Source organism: Miniopterus natalensis, chromosome 5, assembly GCF_054644295.1.
Source record: "Miniopterus natalensis isolate mMinNat1 chromosome 5, mMinNat1.hap1, whole genome shotgun sequence".
NCBI lineage: Eukaryota > Metazoa > Chordata > Mammalia > Chiroptera > Miniopteridae > Miniopterus > Miniopterus natalensis.
The window spans coordinates 6,767,627-6,777,475 of record NC_142085.1 but is presented as its reverse complement, the minus strand read 5'-3'; the positions used below and the strand labels follow the sequence as shown (position 1 = coordinate 6,777,475).

Genomic DNA, 9,849 nt, shown 5'->3' with positions numbered 1-9,849 from the left:
TGTTAATAAAATGGGTAATGGCAATTCAGTGCCTAATCTGGTTGCTCATTGAGTCTGGAATGAATGACATTGATCTCTAAATTCTGTAATATATATGGATCCTCCTCTGCTCTGCTCTCCACTCCACCCCCATCTTCTCCCTACCACCTGTCTCACCTATTATCAGAGGCCAAACCCTAGGCGTTGAGATTCATTCTAATGAAGATCCAGATATTTCATTGGCTTGGAGGCTCAAGAACCAAAACCAAATTCTGAACTGGTTCCTTGGTAGAGATCTTCCAGCAAACCTTCTTCTAGAGTTTTCCAGGTAAGGACTGGACCACAGCCGCTGTCTTACTTATGGTCCTCTGAATAAGACCACGCCCTAATGAACCCAGGTATTTTTTATTAATTACAGAGTATGAAGGGATCCCATATATTCCCCAGCCCCTGTGAAGAACTGGATCAGACGCCAAAAACTCCACCTGGACTTATCCAATAGTTTATTGTATTTAGAAAAATCACAGTCACAGTTTGAAGAAACCCCAAGCAGTAAGTATACAGGAGATGCTCCTATAGAATTTTCAGAAGTTCTTACAGCAAAGAAAGGATCTTATTGGGCCTACTGGAGGGGCATTGCATGCTCATAGTAAAACAGAGAGTGGGAAATGGAGGGAAAACAGAATCGGGAAGGGCCAATGGACAGGGAAGTCCAACTAGATGCTGGAGTATGGAGAGATGGCGAAGGCATCACCACTCTTAGACTGACTGCAAAGTGCTGAAGAATGGTTGTCTTCACGGAGGTGAACAATTGGAGAATTGCCAATTTGTAAAGATGTTAAAGCAGAAACCTCTTCATGATCTTCTCCCTAAGGACACACATAATTTCTAAAGAGTTTAAGATGAACATTTGAGCAGATACCCTCATATTCCTTCCCCTTTTTCCTTAACCCTTTGACTTTGGAAAAGTCTCTTAATATTCATCTGGCTTCTAGTAAATACAACCGTTCCAACATGAACTGCTATATTCTACTCTCCAGCTGAGCCTGAACAAGGAGACCATGCTTTACCTCTTCTTAGAACCCCTGACAGCACTTTTCAGATTGAAGGAGCAAGAACAGGCATTGGCATTCACACAATGAATCCACACTGACCCCAAAAGAGCCAAGCTCTGGAGATGCTTTTGACCTTATGGTCTGCCTCAGAAAATATTAGGCAAGAAGTGCTCAAATCTTGAGGCTAACTTTCCTAGATCACTGGACCTCGCCATCTAATGTTAAACAATGTCTTGAGACCTGGAGATAATTTCCACAACTGAAGGTCTAGGTGCACACACGTGGAAAGTAATGGTGGACCTTAAAGCTTGGGGATACCAAACGATGCTTATGTCTGATTCTGTCCTAACAAAGCTAAGTCAAAAGCCATCACTTTTCCCATCTTTGTCCCTTAGAGGCATCGTATGTCCTGTCCCCCACTCTGTTTCCTTCCCTTGATAACCCCACGCATGTCTTCCTCTGGCCATACCAAACCCACCTGCAAGTGCCTCACAGTGGCCCACGGCGTTCAGCAGCCTGGCCTTTGCGCACGCCCTTGATGATGAAGATGGTCCCAACGATGATGCCCACCAGGCCTACAACCAAGCCCAGGCCACACACCACATTCTCTGTTGTCTCTGGGAGGGGGCTGTGTCCTTCAAACTCTGGGGAAACAAAAAACAGAGTACACAAGTAATGAATGTGGTACTAAGTCAAAACAATAATTATTAATCAACTAAAGAAGAGGAAGGCTGAATGATGTATTACGGAAATTGCAAGTTAGAAAGTCAGGAAAGCTGGATAGTGGGAAAAGACAAGAAGGGGAATTGTAGCCGTTGTTATGAAACAGTTCGCAGACTCTGACTCCCGAAGGACCAGACACATGCATCACAGAAGGAAACCATAACATAAAGGAGATTGAAGGATGGTCCATACCCCAGTGCTTGATAAGAGGCTTCTCCAAACCCCAGTGCTCCACCTTGCAGTCATAGACATCCTCAGTTGAGGGCAGGAAGGGGAGATAGTAGAACTTGCGGAAAAGGTGGTCCTCCCTGGGCAGGAAGACCGTCTCCGACACTCCTGTTGTGACAGGTTTTCCATTTTGAAGCCATGTGACATTGATCACTGGTGGGGAGAACTTGTCGATAAAGCAAATGAGGACGTTGGGCTCTCCCAGTTCCACAGGGTTGCTTGAGAGCACAGTCATCTCTGGAGGTACTGGGGACAAGGGACAGAAATGAGCCTCCTGGCTTAGGCTTGACCCCTCCCTCTCTCCCACTAAAGCTCAAAAGAAGTTGATATTGTGCCTTGAGAATCTATGCCAGCCTCAGATACTTATCTCTGACATGCTCACCCAGAAACAGTAACTGATATTGAGGTATAAGAAATTCAGGGACCTCATTCTGGCTTTCCCAGCACAGATTCAGGACAACAACTTTGTGAATGACAGAGGATGGCAGAGACAAGATGAGAGAACATCAGGAAATGAAAACATGCATGAAGTTCTTAGGCCTGCAGCATGAGAATCTAGGGCTTGTTTATGGCAAGTTTAGGCCCCTGGAGGGGAAAGTCATTCACGATAATGTAACGGAGAGCCGAAGCATCTACTTAAAGCCACGATCCCCACATCCAGGAGTGCAGCAGGGAGAGGTACCATTGGTGTTCGGGGTGTGGTTGCTGCGCTTTATCATGGTGTCCAGGTTGGCTTTGTCCACAGCGATATTGGCCAATGCACCCTGAGCCTCAAAGCTGGCAAAATCACCAAATTCTTTAAGCCGCCAGACCGTCTCGCTCTTATCCAAGTCCACATGGAAAATCTCGTCACCGTCAAAGTCAAATGCAAACTCGCCCGCTGAGCCAGGGGTCAGATAGAACTCAGCCTGGATGATCACATGATCCTCTGCAAAGGCAGAAAAGGGAGTTAGGGTTGGAACAGGCAGAGAAAGATGTAGAAGAATCCAGGATGGGAGACACAAATTGTGGGCTGGGGGTGGTGAAAGGGGTGGGCCAAGAGGAACGGAGGTGAGAGGGAGAGTAGGGATGAGTGGGGAGATGAGTCCTGGGTGAAGCATATTCCTGTTGAGCAAAAAGTGGAGGGAGAAATTTAGGGGCTTGTTAGAGAGGGAGGATGGAAGGAAATGGGGCTGAAAACTCCGAGGCTTCGGAAGCTGTGGTTTGCCTCCAGGTTACTAGCTGAGGAATGATCCCCACTCTAGAAATCCAGCAGCAGCTCTTAGGAGGTTGGCTTCTGGACTCTGAAATCAAAACAAAGCTGGAATTCTTGTTCAAAAAGAAGTACTTACTTACCTGGGGATCTTGAGCAGATGGTTTCATCTGCTTACATGTAGTTTTCCTATTATTTTCTTCTGAGGTTTTGCTTCTTCCATAGGTTTGTTTTTAATTTAAATCAGACAAGGTAAGTAATTTGTTAGAATATCATCAGGCCTATAACAAGCACTTTTTAGGGTCAGAGACTGGTGGGAGAGAGGACTAGGGCCATGGAATGTAACACTGGGGTCTGAAGTACCCCGGGAATTAAGACTGAGACTTGGTAGAGCACCCATGTTCCTGGACCTACACCCACACTGTGGATACCCTGAGGGAAGAATTATGTTTGGACTGACCTTGGCAATGAGCCCATATATCTTAAAGCTCCTTATATTGAGACTGTCATTATGAGACCTGTCCTATTATGCTTGATACTGAGAATAATCTGTACCAAGGGAATAATCAATTTGAAACAAGAAAGTTACAATTGGAGAGTATGCACCCTCCAAGGTGTATGTGGAGGGGAGGGGGATTTTAAAGCCTGACTGTATATAGGTAAAGCCAGGGGTTTATTTAGCATTTGCAGCTATGCATTCACCTGTGTGTGCCTACACACACACACACACACACACACACACACACACACACACACACACTCTAGTTGCCCCTTTCAGCCCAAGGGAAGACACACACACACACACACACACACACACACACACACACACACACACTCTAGTTGCCCCTTTCAGCCCAAGGGATGGGCCTCTCTCTTTCTAGCTATGCATCCCCATGTATGGCTCTTTCTGGGCAATAAAAATCTCCAGTTGCCATCATGGATCTTGGGGCTGGGCTTTTACTTTACTTATTTCCAGTGCACCTGCCACCCTCTGCCGTGGTCACCTGGAGCGAAAGGTATTTCTTCTCAATACATCACTACAGCACAATGTTCGCTCAGGGGATGGCGGAGAACATCAGACCCTTCGCTCCCTTATTCATTTTCTACTCTCCTGGGAAAACTGCTAAGTAGCAGTGACCAAGATCCTTGTAAGATCCCATATAGGGAGCCTGCCGCTGCCCCAGGAGGCAGTAAATTAAACGCAGCTCTTATCGGCGCACCTGTCCTTCCCCCGCCCTTGGGAAGATTGTTACTTTTTGGTGACTTTCCTTTCTAGTGATCTTCACTAAAATGTCATTGCTCAAAATATCCTCACGGCATTCACATGACAAAAAAGAACTGCCATGCATTCAGCTAAGAACTTCTCATATTTTTCTCATTTAATCCTAACAAAATTGTGTGAGGTTTTCCATTTTACTAATTTTCTAGAAGGATAAATTGAAGCCCAGAGAGGCAGCTTGCTAGTCCCCCTCAAGTTTGGCTGGCCAATATACAGCTCAGTTTTGCTCCTCTAAACTAAATTGGACTGACTTCAAGTTGTGGTGAGGAGAGAGCCCTCCCAGCTGCCACAGATTACCTTTTCAGGCTGAGGCCCTCAGAATGCCTGTCAAACTTTTCTTTCACTCCAAATGTTTATGACTCTCTCAGCACTTACCTTTGATAGCCCACGATTCCTGAAGGCTCATCAGGGCAACGGTGATGAAAAACCCTAACGCTGGGACTCCGGTGATGGCCATGTTCCTCCTGGGTGTTGGAGGGGTCAGTGGCGCTCAGGAGTGGAGTGGCACAGACAGGAGTCACAGAGAGCGCAGAGTGACAGCCCGGCTGACTCAGATGCAAATCAGTGGAGCTGCAGCCAATCAGCAAACTGTTCTGAGATGACACATGTGTTGCTAAGGAAAGGACTCTTGTGAAGGGTCTAGAAAAGGAGACGCTTAGACAAGAACGTAACGTTCTTAAACAAACACTAAACAAAGAAAACAACAAAAAAATTCACTTTTTTGGGGGGGACGTTAGGCAGTCACTCACAGTCCTCCAGCCCCATCCAAGCTCTAGAAAGGGACATATTCACATGAGTGAGAATATAATCAGTGGAAAAACCTAAACTGTCATGGGAGTTAATGACAGCTCAGGCCTCTGTGCTGAGACAGCTGGGGAGTTCATTTTAAAAGACAATAAATCATCTGAAAAGAAGGTAAATTATCAGGCTATGGAGAATACCTGAATCTTGGCAATACTGGGGGACAGAGCTTCACCTAAGGAGCTCCTTACCGCTCCTCCTCCGGTGTCCTAGCCCCCAAGGTGGCCAGCTCCGCCCGAGAGCGCGAGATCCCTGGCACTGTACTGTACTTCAGGGGGTGCTGAAGGAGAAACTGAGTTTCAACTCTCCCCCAAATGAAGAGGGCTGGAAAGCTACCCCTTGGAAATGGGTAGTGGTTACTGGAAACAGTGAAATTTTAAGGGCCTGCTTTTTGCTAGTGCCAACCAGAGATGACCAGAGATGGAGTAGGCTGTTGGGGACATGCCTCACTTGAAGACTTGGGTCAGTGAATAGGCTGAAGTAAATTGGGCAGAGCTAATTTTACTGGGAATTGTAGGGATGAGCTGTAGGAGGGCTTTACCATTACTTCCTTATGTCATAAAATTATGGAAGTTCTCATCCAAAGAGTTAATTTTGATGTTTACTATGGAGACTGCTGAAAGTTAAGACATTCTGACCCTCATGTTTTTAAAAACAGTGCAATACAAAGGAAAATGAAGCCGCACATAGAAAGGGTTGGAATCCAAATACTTTCAATGAAGGGAGACCTGTCGATGAGGCAGCCCATCAGATGGTGAGTTCAGTATTTCACATGAGTTACTGTCATGTACTCAGGGTGAGTTTTCCACACCCTTGTGCTGAGATCTCATCCTGCCCTGCAGCTACCCTCACAAACCAGGAGGACAAACCCCTACATGTTACTGAAAACCTGATCATAGCTAAGGGCTTTGGACATTCTCTGACACTGACCTATGGGCCCCTTGGAGGAGACCCACAGCAGGGTTCCAGCCTGTAGCTCTCAAGGAATACGCTTCCTGGAGGCAGGGGAATGGGCCAGAGGAAAGCGTCACAATATCCGTCTCTGTCGAGAGTTTGATTCTATGATTCAGGCTTGTCATCCCCTGTTTCGGAGGAAAAACCTAGTGTGATTTTTCTGTGCCTTTCCTTTGCTGCCCTGATACCTCATTCTTACAAGGAGCTCAATAAATATATGGTAATCTCAGAGACATTTTACAGAAAAGTATCTGACATGTCACAATTGCACCTTCAACCCAACACTTTGCTCAGTAACTTATGATATTGTTTAGTCCTAAAGCACTGATTGGTCACCCTCCTGAGATTACTAAATTTGGGAGATTTTGCAAAAGACTTTCAGTTCCCTCTCTCTGTGATAGTGGAGAAGTTCCTATCTGGAAACTACTCAGGGTTCCCTTTCTCTCCTGTGTGTTTGAGGGAGCTTCTGAGGCTCCTGAATGAAGCCTTCTTGGTGACATGGATGGTGACGAGCCACTGCACTCAGAGTTCAGTCAGGAAATAGAAACCCTGTAGACACTCCCATAGGACTGCTTATTACAGTGCTGCCCTATTATAGGAAATCTTACCTTGACACTGTTAGGAATTCTGGAGGAGCAGTCAGTGCACACCCCCAGTGTTGAGTGGTCAGAGGTCAGCGGCCTGTAGGAGCCACTGCTGACAACATAGCTCCCCTGGCGCCTCAAGGGAAGGAATGTTCCAGGACACAGGCCATTTGCCAAGACTCCTGTCTGGGAGCCTTTGTGTCCATGCGTGAGAGGGCTTCAGCCCACTGGCCCCCTCCCAAATCTCAGGATACTGCTCCACTGGCAGCAAGTCGGCCGCATCCGAAGCCTGGGGCAAGGAGAGCCTGAGAAAGCAGCATTCTTACACCTGCTTCCTTTTCTTAAACCAGACCAGAGAAGTGAATGAGAATTTTTTTAAAAACCGACTAACTGCAAATACTATACCCACATAACTCACTCTGGTTCCCCCACAGCACCGAACCTAGAACCAGAGAAAACATTATCTGGGTTAGGGCTTAGGCCTCGGCAACGAGAACTTTCACACTGGGTGCAGGCCAAGCCTGGGACCTCACTACTTCATGTTTGTGTGGTTGGGATTCTGAGAACCTCCGGCCCCTTCTTTAGCCACCCTTCCCTGCCCTTGCCCGCCCAGCACTAAGGGTCTTAATGACACCTGTCCCGCGGAGGACGCCCTGAGGAGAGGGGGAATGTTCATCTGGGCATTTCTTTCCCTAACCCCCACGCAGGAAACTGTCCTTGTTCTGCATCCTTTGTCCCTCTGATCCTGAGAGGAGGCAGAAGCTCTTTGGCTGAAATAAGTCTCCAGCAGGTTGAAGGCTGCTGGCTGTTGATATCAACAAGTGCGCCTGGGAGCTGGGTCAGTGCCCCTTCCCAAGGTGTCCTGTGTGGGTAGAGGGCTGCCTGCGGGGTAACAGCGTGAGCCTGACTCGTGCTCTCTTCACCTGCCCCTCGAGCCTGGTACTGTGAAGCCTCAGTTCCCTCTGCACAGGCCCCAAGTGTTCTTTGCTTGGGTTGGTTTTGCACGTATACATATATTTACGTGCTTTTGTATATACAAACACAAACACACACTCTTATGTTTGTTGTGTGTGCACGTGCACGTGAGGATTTGGAAACTTTAAATCCGCATCTCAGAATATCTATTAGCTGACCACAGGTTCCAGTGCTATAACCTGGGCATCCATACTCAGGCTGTCCTATAATTCCCAATTTTCTCATTTGTTCTAAAAGGCACAGGCTTAACTTAATAGCTGAGACACTGTGAAGGAAAAGATTAATTTGAAAAATTACCAAAGGAGCCTAAGCGCGGTTTCCTTCAATAGCTGCCCCTCACGGCCAATCAACAGCTTGAGCCACTCACTCAGCACCTCCTCTGCAGAGAGTTACGCAGTCTGCAGCTTCAGAGCTGCTTTCAACTTCCTTTGTCATCTCTGCGAATCCCGAGAATAGAGGCCAGGACGATGTAAAGTTGTTATCGTCTTTTGAAAATGTGCCTGCCCTCACCGGTGAGTCTTCCTTTCAGCTCCTCTCCCGGGACTAGGGAATGATGTTAGTCACTGTCCCTGGGAGATGCGGCCCAGAAATCTCATCCTTAAATGTGATGCTCTGCCCCATGAGGTCTACACTGCAGGGGCTCATCTGGGGCTGAGGGATTTCATAGAATACAGATGGATTTCACAAATACACCTCTCTCTGTATGGAAGTTGGAGGAGAACTGGGGAAGTGAATTTCAATCAATCAAATTATATAATTTTTGTTTACTCATCAATTCCTTAATTAAATGCTATTTGCTCATACTCTATTTTGTTGCATAGGTGCTGTTTTGTTGTATTTTAGAAAACCTGAAGCATACACATGTAACTAGTAGGTTGGAAAAGCACTTCATGAAACTCTAGATTGAGCTGAAATTCGTGTGTCTGCTATTGCCCCAGATTCTCAGCAGGGGAGCCGTCTCCCTGCCGTTGTACAGGGATTGTAGCATATCACGGGGAACTTGCTCAATTTTAATTAACAGAACATCCTATAATTCCTTTAACTTGCACAAACATATCTTAATTCAGCAACTAGATGATTTAGTTCTATGTAACCATTGAAAGTCCCAGTTTAATTTAAGATAAATTCTTTTCTTCCCCAAGCTGGAGAGTTTGGGGGACAGGAAGGCGTTTAGTGTTCCTTCTTCTGTCCATTCCCCTGGGTGGGTTCAGAGAGACGGAGAGGAAAAGGCAGGAGATGTCAGTGGAAATAAAATGCCTGTGTTCTCTGGGCCCGCCTGGTGCTCAAAGCAGAGCTTTCCTCTTGTGTGAGCTTTTGTAGGCTCTTCAGATTCCCTCATGGCCTAAATCTGGGGCATAGGAAATGCTGAAACATGCTTTGTGCCCACAAACTCTAGGTGTGTAGACCATTCCCAGCACAGCCACCCTTTCCAGGACCTGCCACCCTGCCCTCCAGGTTTCCTGATGGGCATCAGGGGCAAATTTCCTTGTCCTCAACCACCCAACTCTATGGCAGGTAAAGCAAACTCTTGGGTGCCCTAGAAATAAGTGCATTAAGTTCCAGGCAAGTAAATTAGTCTCTTCCCCACATGCTCGGGGGGTAGAGGTAGAATCAGTCGTAAAGAGCAGATCCATCCAAAGATATCACAAACCTGCTCCCTCCTGTACTTTCTGAACACCTTTTCTCGGTGGAGAGAGAACAACAAACATGTTTTCCCAGGCGAATCCTGCAAAACGCATCAAGGGAAGCTTACAAGTCCATAGATACATCTGAATTCATGGCCCTTTAGGTGAAACTGAGGAAAGAAGACACACATTAGACAAACCTTATATACGAAGGGGTATAAGTCGCATTATGTTACAGTGGAGGAGATGGGCGTAGAGCTGGCCCTGTAAGCTGTGCCTCGTCCAGTCTCCTCAGGGGTGATGGAGGGGGCTGAGCTGTAACCTGGCTGTCCTTAGAGCAAGCATTGCACAGGGGACTCTGTTAAGGAATAAACCGAGCTTCTTTCAGCTGTTTTAAAGTCACCCGCGCTCTGTTCCAAGAGTAACATTGGTGCTCGAGGCATCAATCTATCAG

General features: G+C 46.7%; 1 protein-coding gene across 1 annotated transcript; it reads right to left on the bottom strand.

Moving 5' to 3' along the window:
• Nucleotides 1–470: 470 nt before the first annotated feature.
• On the bottom strand, nt 471–4,980 carry LOC107544122 (HLA class II histocompatibility antigen, DR alpha chain). Its single transcript, XM_016221899.2, has 5 exons — nt 4,832–4,980; nt 2,668–2,913; nt 1,950–2,231; nt 1,513–1,678; nt 471–848 (listed from the first exon to the last, which is right to left on the bottom strand). The coding sequence occupies exons 1-4, from the start codon at nt 4,911–4,913 to the stop codon at nt 1,524–1,526; spliced, it is 765 nt and encodes a 254-aa protein (XP_016077385.1). The 5' UTR covers nt 4,914–4,980; the 3' UTR covers nt 471–848; nt 1,513–1,523.
• Nucleotides 4,981–9,849: the final 4,869 nt, after the last annotated feature.